General features: G+C 45.1%; 1 protein-coding gene across 11 annotated transcripts in view; it reads right to left on the reverse strand.

Moving 5' to 3' along the window:
- Window positions 1-1,997: 1,997 nt before the first annotated feature.
- SIPA1L3 (signal induced proliferation associated 1 like 3) overlaps window positions 1,998-18,536 on the reverse strand; it is a 186,304-nt gene continuing 169,765 nt past the window's right edge. For 8 of the 11 annotated variants that reach the window (XM_063431091.1, XM_063431087.1, XM_063431088.1 and 5 more), the window contains 7 exons: window positions 17,716-17,904; window positions 10,073-10,238; window positions 8,487-8,676; window positions 5,188-5,340; window positions 4,954-5,086; window positions 3,222-3,303; window positions 1,998-2,597 (listed from right to left, as the gene is read on the reverse strand). In XM_063431091.1, the coding sequence (XP_063287161.1) occupies window positions 2,448-2,597; window positions 3,222-3,303; window positions 4,954-5,086; window positions 5,188-5,340; window positions 8,487-8,676; window positions 10,073-10,238; window positions 17,716-17,904 (1,063 nt within the window). In that variant the 3' untranslated portion in view covers window positions 1,998-2,447. The remainder of the gene's footprint in view (window positions 2,598-3,221; window positions 3,304-4,953; window positions 5,087-5,187; window positions 5,341-8,486; window positions 8,677-10,072; window positions 10,239-17,715; window positions 17,905-18,536) is intronic. The other 3 variants (XM_063431096.1, XM_063431095.1, XM_063431097.1) reach the window with 2 other exon arrangements.

Genomic DNA, 18,536 nt, shown 5'->3' on the forward strand with positions numbered 1-18,536 from the left:
CATGTAGGAGCAAAGTGACCTAATGACAGTGACATGTTTAATGGGTTAAAGGGACAGTCCCATGTAGGAGCAAAGTGACCTAATGACAGTGACATGTTTAATGGGTTAAAGGGACAGTCCCATGTAGGAGCAAAGTGACCTAATGACAGTGACATGTTTAATGGGTTAAAGGGACAGCCCCATGTAGGAGCAAAGTGACCTAATGACAGTGACATGTTTAATGGGTTAAAGGGACAGTCCCATGTAGGAGCAAAGTGACCTAATGACAGCAACATGTTTAATGGGTTAAAGGGACAGTCCCATGTAGGAACAAAGTGACCTAATGACAGTGACATGTTTAATGGGTTAAAGGGACAGTCCCATGTAGGAGCAAAGTGACCAAATGACAGTGACATGTTTAATGGGTTAAAGGGACAGTCCCATGTAGGAGCAAAGTGACCTAATGACAGTGACATGTTTAATGGGTTAAGGGACAGTCCCATGTAGGAACAAAGTGATCTAATGACAGCGACATGTTTAATGGGTTAAAGGGACAGTCCCATGTAGGAACAAAGTGATCTAATGACAGCGACATGTTTAATGGGTTAAAGGGACAGTCCCATGTAGGAACAAAGTGACATAAGACAGTGACATGTTTAATGGGTTAATTGGACAATCTTTCAGGTTACTGGGGAGAAAAAAAAATCTTGTGTGATATACCAAATCATTGTGAAAAATATCAGCTAAATGTGTGTGCACAGAGAACATTCTAATACACATTCTGCATTTGTGTGTTTCAGCAAATTGTGATGACTCATTCTGACAATTCCATTTTATTATAATCGCACGCAGAATAACAAATACTTGTATTGTTCCATTTCAGGCTCATCCTATTTGCAGCACAGAACCGCAACTGAAATTTGTATGAAAAATACAGATTCACGTCTGTCTTGAAAAATGTAATTTTAAGATTCATTTCAATGTAAACAGCGTCTGCTCAGCCAGCGACCTTCAGAAAAGGAAGGATAATGGTGTAGAAAATGTAGCATAATTTATACAAATATAGTGTTTTCACATTGCGTGTTTCAGTTATCCTACCGCCAAGATAGCGTTTACAAAATAAATGATGTCCATTTAAAAGCAAGAAAGCACAACACCTTCATCCATCACCCGCAGAGGCTTTGGACAGGGAGTCCTTTAAATGTCACTACACCTCGCCATCTTTAAAAGACCAGTCTGAGAACTGAGCAATATGGCTGCTTAGACAATTGTCTTTTTTCCAAGATGGTGGCTGAAGCTTTGTTTCAGGGCCTTAAGAGACCCCCGTCTGAGGTCCGGAGAGCAGATTCACCATACAGTCACTGAAAACAGTTTTTTGATGACAAAGAAGAAATAAAATATATATAACAAAAAACCCAAACAGTTGCAGTGCGGTCTCATTAACAAATGCAGGTTTTAAGGCGACTTTCATGGGGACAGTGCTGTTAAAGGGGCAATGTTTGGTATACAATAATCACACAAAGTACACTCGTCATGGTCCCATGTCCAAATTAGATGCAAAAAGAGATGTCTATGCTCAACACACCACAACATTTCAAGTATAAATAGTGTTAGTTTGTGTGTGGATTTAATCCCAGAACATTTCCATGTTTGTGATGCAGCTGCTGTAAACTTTTCAAAAGTTTGTTTTTGCGCAAATTATCAAATGTATTTCTATATATATTACTGGAATAATTAACACGATCTTATGAACATATGCAGAAAACACAAATCTCAAAATTTCAGATTTACTTCTCCCTGCCAACAAAAAACACCCCCAAAACCCCACGTCCCTTATTTATATTAACAAAATATACAGTCATTACTGCAGCGCCGTAGCCTTTCCAGTTATACTCTAGCTGTAATAAAATAAATTTGTATGAAATCTGTGTGATATTTAACCCCTTAAGGACCAAACTTCTGGAATAAAAGGGAATCATGACATGTTACACACGTCATGTGTCCTTAAGGGGTTAAAGATTCATCTCAAGAGCTCTTTCCTAAATATAAGTTTCTATAGACTTTTTAAATATATAATTTTTCCACCCTCAGCGGGTTTAGTGTTTTACGCCCCTTTAAATTGGGCGTTTGTCTGATTTGCATAATTCCAAGTGGAAGCCTTACTGAGTCAGAAAATACACTTATTTTTTCATTAACATTTTTTCAGGTTTATACAAATCTACAAGAAAAAAAAAAAAAGATCTGTACAAGAAACAAAATGAACAATGCATATAAATCAAAACAAAAAATTAAAAGTCTTGCATTTGTTATAAATAAATTAATGCAGAGGCCTGCCTTGCAGGTAGTTTAAACAAATTCCACAATGGGTGGACACTAGTGAAACGATCACGATGAAGGAGAAAAGAACGTGTTCGGATTCCATTAGGAAACGGTAAAGAAGTAAAGTCAACGTGAAGAAGGAGGACATGTCAGTTTTCCTTGTTCTCCACCGTGCTGGAGATAATCTCAGCAAATTTTCGGAGCTGCTCGCTAGCTGAATGAGACTCTGCTTGAAGACGCTGATTATTATGACGAAGGTTCGCCACCTCGAGTTGCAAGGCTTCCTTGTCCAGCTTTTCCTATAGGGAAATACAAATACAAATTCTAGGTGTCAAAGTTTAAACAGCAATACTTCTAGATTGCGCCTCTATCAGCATCCTTCGAAAGGCATTAACGCCAAAGGATTCCAGGACAAAGATACAATACTAAAGGTGTGTATATATAAATCAGGATTATGTTATGTCGCCCATTTTAATAAAATCACTCTTTTTGTTCCATTCTGCATGTTTCCTCAGGAGCACAGAGCTTACATTTATGTATAAACAGCGTCCTTGGGAACATAAAGGTTGACCTATTAGACCACAGCTCCTAGGAGAGCAGGTTGGGTCAAAAATGTTAAAATGATCTGTCAATCCCAGTGGTCGATTTTCTTGAAGAATGGGTGATATGAGCCAGCAGATTAAGAGACATTCTGTCACTATTAAAATGACAACTAGATTGGATTCCAGTTACTAATTAGCATTGCGGGGAGCAGCTATTTGAGAGGTTCATCCTAACATTAAATCCTGGATTACAAAGAAATTAGAAACATTAGAAATGCCATTCTTTGGAACAGACAGCTTTCCAGGAGCTATGTACCAAGCGATCTACGCTGTTATTCTCTCAGGAAGTGTAGTTTTTATGGAGCTTCATTCATTGCGTACCTTCTGCAGGTCAGTATGAAGCTGCTTTAACATAACTTCCAGTTGCAGGACTTTCCCAGTGAGGTCCGGAGATATCTCTTCACTGAAAGAAAGGAGAAGACAAAGATTTGTAGTACAGCTCCAGGCTTGTATAGTGTCTGTGCAGATATGAAGCATGGACACGTCAGTGTAAAATCAATGCTTTACTTACAATAAATACACAGAAATATCATTCAGCACAACATTAACAAATTGAAGAGGGGTGTTTCCATGCAGTTACTGTCAGTTAAACAGTATGTAGAATTGGATATCAATGTGCATTAGTGTAAATGAATCATAAAGTTTCTTCCCTGCAGTCACCGTGCCCCCTCCTGGTATATTTATAGTATATGTGCCCCCGATGGTATGTGCGCTGTGTGTGTGCCCCTCCTGGTATGTCTGTAGTGTGTGTGCCCCTCCTGGTATGTCTGTAGTGTGTGTGGCCCTCTATGGTATGTCTGTAGTGTGTGCCCCTCCTGGTATGTCTGTAGTGTGTGTGTGCCTCCTGGTATGTCTGTAGTGTGTGTGCGCCTCCTGGTATGTCTGTAGTGTGTGTGCGCCTCCTGGTATGTCTGTAGTGTGTGTGGCCCTCTATGGTATGTCTGTAGTGTGTGTGCCCCTCCTGGTATGTCTGTAGTGTGTGTGCCCCTCCTGGTATGTCTGTAGTGTGTGTGGCCCTCTATGGTATGTCTGTAGTGTGTGTGGCCCTCTATGGTATGTCTGTAGTGTGTGTGGCCCTCTATGGTATGTCTGTAGTGTGTGTGGCCCTCTATGGTATGTCTGTAGTGTGTGTGCCCCTCCTGGTATGTCTGTAGTGTGTGTGCGCCTCCTGGTATGTCTGTAGTGTGTGTGCGCCTCCTGGTATGTCTGTAGTGTGTGTGCGCCTCCTGGTATGTCTGTAGTGTGTGTGCGCCTCCTGGTATGTCTGTAGTGTGTGTGCGCCTCCTGGTATGTCTGTAGTGTGTGTGTCCCTCAGGGTATGTCTGTAGTGTGTGTGGCCCTCCTGGTATGTCTGTAGTGTGTGTGGCCCTCCTGGTATTTCTGTAGTGTGTGTGCTCCTCCTGGTATGTCTGTAGTGTGTGTGCTCCTCCTGGTATGTCTGTAGTGTGTGTGTCCCTCTATTGTTTGTTGTGGCCATGCCTGTCTTGATATGTTTGTTGCTGCCGGGCCCCTCCTGGTATGTTTGTTTTGACCGTGACTCTCCTGGTATGTTTGTTGCGGTCGTGCCCCTCTTGGTATGTTTGTTTTGACCGTGACTCTCCTGGTATGTTTGTTGTGGCCGTGCCCCTCTTGGTATGTTTGTTGTGGCCGTGCCCCTCTTGGTATGTTTGTTGTGGCCGTGCCCCTCTTGGTATGTTTGTTGTGGCCGTGCCCCTCTTGGTATGTTTGTTGTGGCCGTGCCCCTCTTGGTATGTTTGTTGTGGCAGTGCCCCTCTTGTTATGTCTGTTGCAGTTGTGCACCTCTTGGTATGTTTGTTGCGGCCATGCCCCAACTCTTCAATTTTGACTGTGACTCTCCTGGTGTGTTTGTTGTGGCCGTGCCCCTCTTGGTATGTTTGTTGTGGCTGTGCCCCAACTCTTTAATTTTGACCATGACTCTCCTGGTGTGTTTGTTGTGGCCGTGCCCCTCTTGGTATGTTTGTGTATGCATGTGGGTGAAATCATCAGTGCTAGATCTGGAATACAGGTTAATAAAGAGCCGTGCACTGGGTACCTTGATGTGGGGGTGGTGCGGGGGGTGTGCTGTCTTTCCAGGCTCAGGTGGGCAGTGCCCGCATTCGGCACGGGTCGAAGCTCAGGACTCAGAGCAGCTTCATTTAGAGAGAAGAGTGAGGCAGCTCTCTGCACTGCAAAAGAAATCCACTTTTATAGAGAGACTGGGTTTTATACTCTCTACTAAATGATTACAGTGTCTGATCTTCGCAACTCTATACTGTCTCCTTCATACCTGTCTTACCTTCAAAGGCCTTGGCAGCACTGACCAGACTTGACCACTCCAGGCCAGCTGCGGTGTCGGGCAGGGGCATCATTCCTGGGTCCATGTGTCGGCTGTTTGTGTCACGGATGTCAGTTAGAGACAGCTCGGAGGAGGATTTGTTGGCTGTGGAATTGGAGGAGGGATTGATACTGTAACATATCTCTAAAGCTGGTTAACTCCCATTGAAGAACACTGCGGTTTATATTTATAGAAGGCGTGACATTCTGTCAGACAGAGTTTTTAAATACAGCCAAGCAGCATGTTGGATCCCAGTGTGACACCATCACATATCAAGATGTGTCCTTTGGGAGCTTGGCTGTAATTCAAGAGCAAGATAAGAGAAGTGACGTCCTCGTTACAGCGCTTACTGGGAAGAACAATGCAGCTAAAGTTATTACAAAAACATTACTTCCCTCCACTGTACTTCCATGTTCTAGGCGGCTCTCATATGCACTCTGGCATGTAATGGAAACATTTTGTATGCAAACACAGCGTTTTCTCCAGCAGTGCCGAATGCATCTCGGGAAGAGTTAACCAATTTGTAAACTTTTGTTCGGCAGAGATAGTAAATAAAATCATCAGAAATCTATACAGAATGTAAAGGACTATCTTAAAAATAAATATATTTATTAAAGGGACACAGAAGTCACCAGAATCACTACAGCTAAAAGTAGGTTCGGCAATGTAAACTCTTTTCAGGGAACCTAAACATGTAGTCAAGCAGTATAGCATTACGAGTTACAAGCATTACGAGGGCGCCTTCAATTAAAAAATAAATAAAAAAACAACTTTTTTTTCCAGCACTGGCCCTGGCACCTCGTCTCAGCCTACTCCTCCCACTTTGAGATCATTATAATCGATAATCATGGGTCCTGTCCAATGCTTCTCATTGGGGAACTGTGGTGTATACACAGCAATGGCCGCACTCCGCCAATCAAATACTTCTTAATGAGAAGCGCTGCATACTGCTTGACACAGGCGCTGCATACTGCTTGACACAGGCGCTGCATACTGCTTGACACAGGCGCTGCATACTGCTTGACACAGGCGCTGCATACTGCTTGACACAGGCGCTGCATACTGCTTGACACAGGCGCTGCATACTGCTTGACACAGGCGCTGCATACTGCTTGACACAGGCGCTGCATACTGCTTGACACAGGCGCTGCATACTGCTTGACACAGGCGCTGCATACTGCTTGACACAGGCGCTGCATACTGCTTGACACAGGCGCTGCTTACTGCTTGACACAGGCGCTACATACTGCTTGACACAGGCGCTACATACTGCTTGACACAGGCGCTACATACTGCTTGACACAGGCGCTACATACTGCTTGACACAGGCGCTGCATACTGCTTGACACAGGCGCTGCATACTGCTTGACACAGGCGCTGCATACTGCTTGACACAGGCGCTGCATACTGCTTGACACAGGCGCTGCATACTGCTTGACACAGGCGCTGCATACTGCTTGACACAGGCGCTGCATACTGCTTGACACAGGCGCTGCATACTGCTTACACAGGCGCTGCATACTGCTTACACAGGCGCTGCATACTGCTTGACACAGGCGCTGCATACTGCTTGACACAGGCGCTGCATACTGCTTGACACAGGCGCTGCATACTGCTTGACACAGGCGCTGCATACTGCTTGACACAGGCGCTGCATACTGCTTGACACAGGCGCTGCATACTGCTTGACACAGGCGCTGCATACTGCTTGACACAGGCGCTGCATACTGCTTGACACAGGCGCTGCATACTGCTTGACACAGGCGCTGCATACTGCTTGACACAGGCGCTGCATACTGCTTGACACAGGCGCTGCATACTGCTTGACACAGGCGCTGCATACTGCTTGACACAGGCGCTGCATACTGCTTGACACAGGCGCTGCATACTGCTTGACACAGGCGCTGCATACTGCTTGACACAGGCGCTGCATACTGCTTGACACAGGCGCTGCATACTGCTTGACACAGGCGCTGCATACTGCTTGACACAGGCGCTGCATACTGCTTGACACAGGCGCTGCATACTGCTTGACACAGGCGCTGCATACTGCTTGACACAGGCGCTGCATACTGCTTGACACAGGCGCTGCATACTGCTTGACACAGGCGCTGCATACTGCTTGACACAGGCGCTGCATACTGCTTGACACAGGCGCTGCATACTGCTTGACACAGGCGCTGCATACTGCTTGACACAGGCGCTGCATACTGCTTGACACAGGCGCTGCATACTGCTTGACACAGGCGCTGCATACTGCTTGACACAGGCGCTGCATACTGCTTGACACAGGCGCTGCATACTGCTTGACACAGGCGCTGCATACTGCTTGACACAGGCGCTGCATACTGCTTGACACAGGCGCTGCATACTGCTTGACACAGGCGCTGCATACTGCTTGACACAGGCGCTGCATACTGCTTGACACAGGCGGTCAGAGTGAGTGAGGTCAGAAACGCTCTGGGATAACTGGCAGATAAGAGGGTTCAACGAAGGGGTTTGTACAAATGTTGATTTCTATAAAATAAAACAACATGCAGGTCACCAGTAAGACACGTCAGCCATCAGAGGGGCTTTAGGAAGGTGGAGTGTTTCTAATCCAGCATATTAACAATAGATAACTTTAAGTTGGCAAATTGATTTCTGAGGAGACGATTGCAGCTTTACCTTCAGCCCCTCTTCTTATGTCCTAACTAACCAGGTTTTTTTTATATAACTGTTGAAACGTGCTTAGTTCTGTACATTTCTTTTATGGTACAAAGTGCCTTCAAGCATCCTGCTTTTGTCGCCCAAGTCACAAAGCTATTTTTCAAAGTGCCATATAATATCTAAGCTCTCCCAATAAAAGCGGAAGTAATTTTTGATTCCCAAGTATCTGTTCGTCTTATTTTATGTCTCCAAGCGCTTGAACTTACAATTTGGTTTCCCCTGAACGTGTTTCTGGGTTATTTGAATCCCTATCACACTTTTTGCAGAGTTCAGCATTGGTAAATGTGCTGTGACAAAATAGCAACCCGAGATCCCAGTGTAGGTGGGATTTTAATCACACTCCTATGCAGCCAGTCTACAATATTCCTGATGTTTATATCACGTTGATTACACAGACAAGTTTCTTCTAAGCATTATTTATGAGCAGTCAGGACTATGAATGCGGAAGCTTCTAGTTTACACCATAACACACCAAGTCTAGAGCAGTGTACACCATTCTGCCCACAGAATATCAACACACAATAGGCAAATAGAGACTTTACCGCATTTGTCTGGCATGCTGGATGGGTGCTGGCGTCGAACAGGGAGGGTACTGGATGGGTAGGAGCTGTTGAACAGGACATCGTTGCCTGATGGTGACTCAAGTCTTGGGGAGCATGCAAACCCGGGGTCCCTGCGGCCGCTGCAGAGGCTCTCATCCGACAGCGTTCTTTGTAGTGTCTTCTGAGGAGACTAAAAAAGGACATAAAACGGATTTCCATAAACAAAATGTCACTATAACACTTCGCATACTCTATTCGGTCAAATGTTCTCCTTTATATCTTCTTAGTGTATACATTTGTCTAAACACGCTTTATATTGTTAAGGGAAAAATAAAGCAAGTGTGACTTTCATTAAACTCACAAAGTGCAGGATACACCAGACACAGGATGGCAAGGAGCTTTCTATTAATTGTTCGAAAACAAGTTTTCCTATTTTTGTACATCGTTTGCAGCAACGTTGCAAGTCGTTCCTTTTCTGCCGCGCAGCTCCCTGGTACCTGTGTCTAGCAGGAATCATCATGTAGACTTTTCTAACAATTGCTGAAATATTGTAATCACACTGGGAAATGTGTAGCCTGCATCGAAAACTCTTGGTTGGTTACGTCAATAGCCATCACACAGTGTACTCTCTGAGATTACACACACTGAGTACACAGGTGGTGAGCAGTTGGAAAGTGCAGAGTACATTGAATCGGCTGCGATATTTGTTTCTGTGAGTGACAGGCAGGATTACGTGCTGGCAGTTTATGTTGCAGACACCATTAGGTTTCCACAGATTTAGACAGAATATAAAGAGATCTCTTGGTGTGACAGGCACATGCAGCGAGGAGCGTAATTAAAAGTTAATAACTTGTTCCTGTCAGCCCTAGAAGCAGTACTTTCAATGAAAGGAAGTTATAAATGAAATTACTATTAAAAGTAATAGAAACTACAATTCAGTGTTTGGTGAATAACTAGGCACATGTACTGAGTAGGCGAGATCAGTGATCCCATCCAGAGATCCAGCTTTTTGGAACTGTGAAATGTATGAATCCAGGACTCTTGGTTCGCAGTCAGGAACACAGAGAGTTAATTGAAGATCAAGACTGCCTAAGTCACTTCCGGGGTACGTGAGATCTACCTACAGAAGCGGCACACAGCCTGTGAATGAGTAGCAAACATTCGAACTTTATAATTTTGACATTTTTCTCGTATTACAGATGAGTACGGCTATGGTTTCTCTTCCTGATATAAGTCCTGTATCAATATGGCATTACTGTGGAATAACTGTCCATAACAACATCCCACCAGCTCCCCCAGGATTCTAGGAGAAAGTCAACCACCCTCCATTAAAAACACGAATGTGGCTATTATACAAGATGACAGCAGCATCACACAGCTGTTTGATGTATTTTCAAGAAATAACTATAAATCGACACTATATATCCCTGTATTGCACAGCACCGTAAAGAGCTAAATATTTGACAGTTAATGGTGATCAGAATGGGAATTGTACAAGATAAAACAAACTGGAGAGTTTCAAGTTGGCCCACTGGCAGCAAGACACAGGTAGCAAACTATATGTAAGCCATTCTCCCTTTCCTCACCATGCAATCCTGCTCTTGCTCGGGTCCCAGGTTATCCATTATAATCAGTCTCTTCAAATCGTCCTCGATGGTAGACTTGTAGTTCTTGCGTGGTGAACGGAGGTCGCGGAGAGATGCCCGCAGCCTTGGCTGACCGAAAACGTTCTTGGTGTTTACATCAATTTGTCTGAAAGACAGAATAACGATTTATGTATAAGAGTACAATAAGGCTGGATCTGTCTAGGACTAGCTACGTAAACACCAAAACTGGCGCTTTATACATACTCATCGCACGCATGTCTCATAATAAAACAGGTTTATTCAAGGCACGGGGAAAGGTGGAGAATTAACAAGGGAATTGCAAACTGTAGCCTGAAATAGCTGAGCAGGAAAACTGCTGAGTGAGAATTTTTCCAATTCAACTATTTTGTCCTAAATGTTGCAATCCCTTTGTCTATTTCTTGTGATTTATGGTTTGGGGAATAAACAACAAAGGGTTAAATAGAGCATTGAATAAATACAGCACAATACGGCAGTATATTAAAATAGAGCCGACATGAAAACAGCAATCAGAATACAGAGATTTTAATTTTCTCACCCGGTTTCTGGTAAACAGAGCAGATGTTCAGATAATCCTCACTCCAAATCTATGCTTCTCCCATAAACCCCTCCCGTTTAACTAGCACTGACCTACATACCCAGGACACAAGGGAAACACTGAGAGCCTTGTTATCCCCCATCGGAGGTATCATACGAGTCATGTACTGATGAGAGAGAAACGTTTACAGATCAAATAGCAAGAAGAATGGAGCAGCTCGGGAAACGCAGGACAATTACCAGCATCCGGGGCATAGTGTTACGTAAAACTTCCAGACCCCATGCACTTACTATAAATCACCGTACAGTGGGCAGACTATCACAGTACTTAAGTACAAATAAGATTTAGTTGGAGCGTGAATAAAAATCAAAGAAATCCAAATATATATATATATATATATATATATATATATATATATATATATAATAATAATAAAATAAATTAAATCAATAATAAAAAAATTATAACACTTATCAGAACATATAACAAAATATCAAACATGGCTAGGGCCCAGTGTGACCTGAAACAGTATATTAAAAAGTCACCTCTCAGCAAAAACATTAGACATTCAATGCACTCTGATGGTCGTTGTTTGGTAACCTATGTTTAGAGGTCATAGCCTATTAATGACAGTGACATGTTTAATGGTCAGTCTCTCCCAGGGTCACAGCGTACTAATGACAGCGACATGTTTAAGGGTCGGTCCCTCCCAGGGTCACAGCGTACTAATGACAGTGACATGTTTAATGGTCAGTCCCTCCCAGGGTCACAGTGTACTAATGACAGTGACCTGTTTAATGGTCAGTCCCTCCCAGGGTCACAATGTACTAATGACAGTGACATGTTTAATGGTCGGTCCCTCCCAGGGTCACAGTGTACTAATGACAGTGACATGTTTAATGGTCAGTCTCTCCCAGGGTCACAGCGTACTAATGACAGCGACATGTTTAAGGGTCGGTCCCTCCCAGGGTCACAGTGTACTAATGACAGTGACATGTTTAATGGTCAGTCCCTCCCAGGGTCACAGTGTACTAATGACAGTGACCTGTTTAATGGTCAGTCCCTCCCAGGGTCACAATGTACTAATGACAGTGACATGTTTAATGGTCGGTCCCTCCCAGGGTCACAGTGTACTAATGACAGTGACATGTTTAATGGTCAGTCCCTCCCAGGGTCACAGTGTACTAATGACAGTGACATGTTTAATGCTCGGTCCCTCCCAGGATCACAGTGTACTAATGACAGTGACATGTTTAATGGTCAGTCCCTCCCAGGGTCACAGTGTACTAACGACAGTGACATGTTTAATGGTCAGTCCCTCCCAGGGTCACAGCGTACTAATGACAGTGACACGTTTAATGGTCAGTCCATCCCGGGGTCACAGTGTACTAATGACAGTGACCTGTTTAATGGTCAGTCCCTCCCAGGGTCACAATGTACTAATGACAGTGACATGTTTAATGGTCGGTCCCTCCCAGGGTCACAGTGTACTAATGACAGTGACATGTTTAATGATCAGTCCCTCCCAGGGTCACAGTGTACTAACGACAGTGACATGTTTAATGGTCAGTCCCTCCCAGGGTCACAGTGTACTAATGACAGTGACATGTTTAATGGTCAGTCTCTCCCAGGGTCACAGCGTACTAATGACAGCGACATGTTTAAGGGTCGGTCCCTCCCAGGGTCACAGTGTACTAACGACAGTGACATGTTTAATGGTCAGTCCCTCCCAGGGTCACAGTGTACTAATGACAGTGACCTGTTTAATGGTCAGTCCCTCCCAGGGTCACAATGTACTAATGACAGTGACATGTTTAATGGTCGGTCCCTCCCAGGGTCACAGTGTACTAATGACAGTGACATGTTTAATGGTCAGTCCCTCCCAGGGTCACAGTGTACTAATGACAGTGACATGTTTAATGCTCGGTCCCTCCCAGGATCACAGTGTACTAATGACAGTGACATGTTTAATGGTCAGTCCCTCCCAGGGTCACAGTGTACTAACGACAGTGACATGTTTAATGGTCAGTCCCTCCCAGGGTCACAGCGTACTAATGACAGTGACACGTTTAATGGTCAGTCCATCCCGGGGTCACAGTGTACTAATGACAGTGACCTGTTTAATGGTCAGTCCCTCCCAGGGTCACAATGTACTAATGACAGTGACATGTTTAATGGTCGGTCCCTCCCAGGGTCACAGTGTACTAATGACAGTGACATGTTTAATGATCAGTCCCTCCCAGGGTCACAGTGTACTAACGACAGTGACATGTTTAATGGTCAGTCCCTCCCAGGGTCACAGTGTACTAACGACAGTGACACGTTTAATGGTCGGTCCCTCCCAGGGTCACAGTGTACTAATGACAGTGACATGTTTAATGGTCAGCCCCTCCCCGGGTCACAGTGTACTAATGACAGTGACATGTTTAATTGTCGGTGCCTCCCAGGGTCACAGCATACTAATGACAGTGATATGTTTAATGGGTCATTTCCTCCCAGGGTCACAGCGTACTAATGACAGTGACATGTTTAATGGTCAGTTCCTCCCAGGGTCACAGTGTACTAATGACAGTGACACGTTTAATGGTCAGTCCCTCCCAGGGTCACAATGTACTAATGACAGTGACACGTTTAATGGTCAGTCCTTACCAGGGTCACAGTGTTCTAATGACAGTGACATTTTTAATGGTCGGTCCCTCCCAGGGTCACAGCGTACTAATGGCAGTGACATGTTTAATGGTCAGTCCCTCCCAGGGTCACATTGTACTAATGACAGTGACATGTTTAATGGTCAGTCCCTTCCAGGGTCACAGCATACTAATGACAGTGACATGTTTAATGGTCAGTCCCTTCCAGGGTCACAGTGTACTAATGACAGTGACATGTTTAATGGTCAGTCCCTCCTAAGGTCACAGTGTACTAATGACAGTGACATGTTTAATGGTCAGTCCCTTCCAGGGTCACAGTGTACTAATGACAGTGACATGTTTAAGGGTCGGTCCCTCCCAGGGTCACAGCGTACTAATGACAGTGACATGTTTAATGGTCAGTCCCTCCCAGGGTCACAGTGTACTAATGACAGTGACCTGTTTAATGGTCAGTCCCTCCCAGGGTCACAATGTACTAATAACAGTGACATGTTTAATGGTCGGTCCCTCCCAGGGTCACAGTGTACTAATGACAGTGACATGTTTAATGGTCAGTCTCTCCCAGGGTCACAGCGTACTAATGACAGCGACATGTTTAAGGGTCGGTCCCTCCCAGGGTCACAGTGTACTAATGACAGTGACATGTTTAATGGTCAGTGTTTCCCAGGGTCACAGTGTACTAATGACAGTGACCTGTTTAATGGTCAGTCCCTCCCAGGGTCACAATGTACTAATGACAGTGACATGTTTAATGGTCGGTCCCTCCCAGGGTCACAGTGTACTAATGACAGTGACATGTTTAATGGTCAGTCCCTCCCAGGGTCACAGTGTACTAATGACAGTGACATGTTTAATGCTCGGTCCCTCCCAGGGTCACAGTGTACTAACGACAGTGACATGTTTAATGGTCAGTCCCTCCCAGGGTCACAGCGTACTAATGACAGTGACACGTTTAATGGTCAGTCCCTCCCGGGGTCACAGTGTACTAATGACAGTGACCTGTTTAATGGTCAGTCCCTCCCAGGGTCACAATGTACTAATGACAGTGACATGTTTAATGGTCGGTCCCTCCCAGGGTCACAGTGTACTAACGACAGTGACATGTTTAATGGTCAGTCCCTCCCAGGGTCACAGTGTACTAACGACAGTGACACGTTTAATGGTCGGTCCCTCCCAGGGTCACAGTGTACTAATGACAGTGACATGTTTAATGGTCAGCCCCTCCCCGGGTCACAGTGTACTAATGACAGTGACATGTTTAATTGTCGGTGCCTCCCAGGGTCACAGCATACTAATGACAGTGATATGTTTAATGGGTCATTTCCTCCCAGGGTCACAGCGTACTAATGACAGTGACATGTTTAATGGTCAGTCCCTCCCAGGGTCACAGTGTACTAATGACAGTGACACGTTTAATGGTCAGTCCCTCCCAGGGTCACAATGTACTAATGACAGTGACACGTTTAATGGTCAGTCCTTCCCAGGGTCACAGTGTTCTAATGACAGTGACATTTTTAATGGTCGGTCCCTCCCAGGGTCACAGCGTACTAATGGCAGTGACATGTTTAATGGTCAGTCCCTCCCAGGGTCACATTGTACTAATGACAGTGACATGTTTAATGGTCAGTCCCTTCCAGGGTCACAGCATACTAATGACAGTGACATGTTTAATGGTCAGTCCCTTCCAGGGTCACAGTGTACTAATGACAGTGACATGTTTAATGGTCAGTCCCTCCTAAGGTCACAGTGTACTAATGACAGTGACATGTTTAATGGTCAGTCCCTCCCAGGGTCACAGTGTACTAATGACAGTGACATGTTTAATGGTCGGTCCTTCCCAGGGTCACAGTGTACTAATGACAGTGACATGTTTAATGGTTAGTCCTTCCTAGGGTCACAGTGTACTAATGACAGTGACATGTTTAATGGTCGGTCCCTCCCAGGGTCACAGTGTACTAATGACAGTGACATGTTTAATGGTCGGTCCCTCCCAGGGTCACAGTGTACTAATGACAGTGACATGTTTAATGGTCAGTCCCTCCCAGGGTCACAGTGTACTAATGACAGTGACATGTTTAATGGTCACTCCCTCCCAGGGTCACAGTGTACTAATGACAGTGACATGTTTAATGTCAGTCCCTCCCAGGGTCACAGTGTACTAATGACAGTGACATGTTTAATGGTCACTCCCTCCCAGGGTCACAGTGTACTAATGACAGTTACATGTTTAATGGTCGGTCCATCCCAGGGTCACAGTGTACTAATGACAGTTACATGTTTAATGGTCGGTCCATCCCAGGGTCACAGTGTACTAATGACAGTGACATGTTTAATGGTCAGTCCCTCCCAGGGTCACAGTGTACTAATGACAGTGACATGTTTAATGGTCAGTCCCTCCCAGGGTCACAGTATACTAATGACAGTGACATGTTTAATGGTCAGTCCCTCCCAGGGTCACAGTGTACTAATGACAGTGACCTGTTTAATGGTCAGTCCCTCCCAGGGTCACAGTGTACTAATGACAGTGACATGTTTAATGGTCACTCCCTCCCAGGGTCACAGTGTACTAATGACAGTGACATGTTTAATGTCAGTCCCTCCCAGGGTCACAGTGTACTAATGACAGTGACATGTTTAATGGTCACTCCCTCCCAGGGTCACAGTGTACTAATGACAGTGACATGTTTAATGGTCGGTCCTTCCCAGGGTCACAGTGTACTAATGACAGTGACATGTTTAATGGTTAGTCCTTCCTAGGGTCACAGTGTACTAATGACAGTGACATGTTTAATGGTCGGTCCCTCCCAGGGTCACAGTGTACTAATGACAGTGACATGTTTAATGGTCGGTCCCTCCCAGGGTCACAGTGTACTAATGACAGTGACATGTTTAATGGTCAGTCCCTCCCAGGGTCACAGTGTACTAATGACAGTGACATGTTTAATGGTCACTCCCTCCCAGGGTCACAGTGTACTAATGACAGTGACATGTTTAATGTCAGTCCCTCCCAGGGTCACAGTGTACTAATGACAGTGACATGTTTAATGGTCACTCCCTCCCAGGGTCACAGTGTACTAATGACAGTTACATGTTTAATGGTCGGTCCATCCCAGGGTCACAGTGTACTAATGACAGTTACATGTTTAATGGTCGGTCCATCCCAGGGTCACAGTGTACTAATGACAGTGACATGTTTAATGGTCAGTCCCTCCCAGGGTCACAGTGTACTAATGACAGTGACATGTTTAATGGTCAGTCCCTCCCAGGGTCACAGTATACTAATGACAGTGACATGTTTAATGGTCAGTCCCTCCCAGGGTCACAGTGTACTAATGACAGTGACCTGTTTAATGGTCAGTCCCTCCCAGGGTCACAGTGTACTAATGACAGTGACATGTTTAATGGTCACTCCCTCCCAGGGTCACAGTGTACTAATGACAGTGACATGTTTAATGTCAGTCCCTCCCAGGGTCACAGTGTACTAATGACAGTGACATGTTTAATGGTCACTCCCTCCCAGGGTCACAGTGTACTAATGACAGTTACATGTTTAATGGTCGGTCCATCCCAGGGTCACAGTGTACTAATGACAGTGACATGTTTAATGGTCAGTCCCTCCCAGGGTCACAGTGTACTAATGACAGTGACATGTTTAATGGTCAGTCCCTCCCAGGGTCACAGTGTACTAATGACAGTGACATGTTTAATGGTCAGTCCCTCCCAGGGTCACAGTATACTAATGACAGTGACATGTTTAATGGTCAGTCCCTCCCAGGGTCACAGTGTACTAATGACAGTGACATGTTTAATGGTCAGTCCCTCCCAGGGTCACAGTATACTAATGACAGTGACATGTTTAATGGTCAGTCCCTCCCAGGGTCACAGTGTACTAATGACAGTGACATGTTTAATGGTCAGTCCCTCCCAGGGTCACAGTGTACTAATGACAGTGACATGCTTAATGGTAAGTCCTTCCCAGGGTCACAGTGTACTAATGACAGTGACATGCTTAATGGTAAGTCCTTCCCAGGGTCACAGTGTACTAAGGACAGTGACATGTTTAATGGTCAGTCCCTCCCAGGGTCACAGTGTACTAATGACAGTGACATGTTTAATGGTCAGTCCCTCCCAGGGTCACAGTGTACTAATGACAGTGACATGTTTAATGGTCAGTCCCTCCCAGGGTCACAGTGTGCTAATGACAGTGACATGTTTAATGGTCAGTCCCTCCCAGGGTCACAGAGTACTAATGACAGTGACATGTTTAATGGTCAGTCCCTCCCAGGGTCACAGTGTACTAATGACAGTGAAATGTTTAATGGTCAGTCCCTCCCAGGGTCACAGTGTACTAATGACAGTGACATGTTTAAGGGTCAGTCCCTAATGTCAATGAAATGATTAATGCATGGAGGTCTTACTTTGTGGTGTCTGTGAAGGTTGTCGGCCTGGGTGGAGTTTCCTCAGGTTTCTTCCACCCAGCTGGGATCTTGTTTCTCACGTTTTGACGGGAAAAGAAGGATTTGGGGACAGAGCTGGACAGCTGGAAGGAGCTGGACTGGGACATGTGAGGCATTCTGGAATTTTCAGGGGTTTTAAACATGCCAGACCTATGGAATGGAACCAACAATATAAACCTATTATGGGCACAGAGGGTCTGATCTCCCCCACACTGTACAATACAGAGTCTGGTCCCCCCACACTGTACAATACAGGGTCTGATCCCCCCCATACTGTACAATACAGGGTCTGATCTCCCCCATACTGTACAATACAGGGTCTGATCTCCCCACACTGTACAATACAGGGTCTGATCTCCGCCATACTGTACAATACAGGGTCTGATCTCCCCCACACTGTACAATACAGAGTCTGGTCCCCCTACACTGTACAATACAGAGTCTGGTCCCCCTACACTGTACAATACAGAGTCTGATCTCCTAAAACACTGTACAATACAGTCTGATCTCCCCACACTGTACAATACAGAGTCGGGTCCCATCACACTGTACAATACAGGGTCTGATCTCCCCAAACACTGTACAATATGGAGTCTGATCTCCCCAAACACTGTACAATACCGAGTCTGATCTCCCCCACACTGTACAATACAGAGTATGATCTCCCCAAGCACTGTACAATACAGGGTCTGATCTCCCCCATACTGTATAATACAGGACCTGATCCCCCCCCCCACACTGTAAAATATAGAGACTGATTTCCCCAAACACTGTACATACAG

This window comes from Pelobates fuscus, chromosome 9, assembly GCF_036172605.1.
Source record: "Pelobates fuscus isolate aPelFus1 chromosome 9, aPelFus1.pri, whole genome shotgun sequence".
Taxonomy (NCBI): domain Eukaryota; kingdom Metazoa; phylum Chordata; class Amphibia; order Anura; family Pelobatidae; genus Pelobates; species Pelobates fuscus.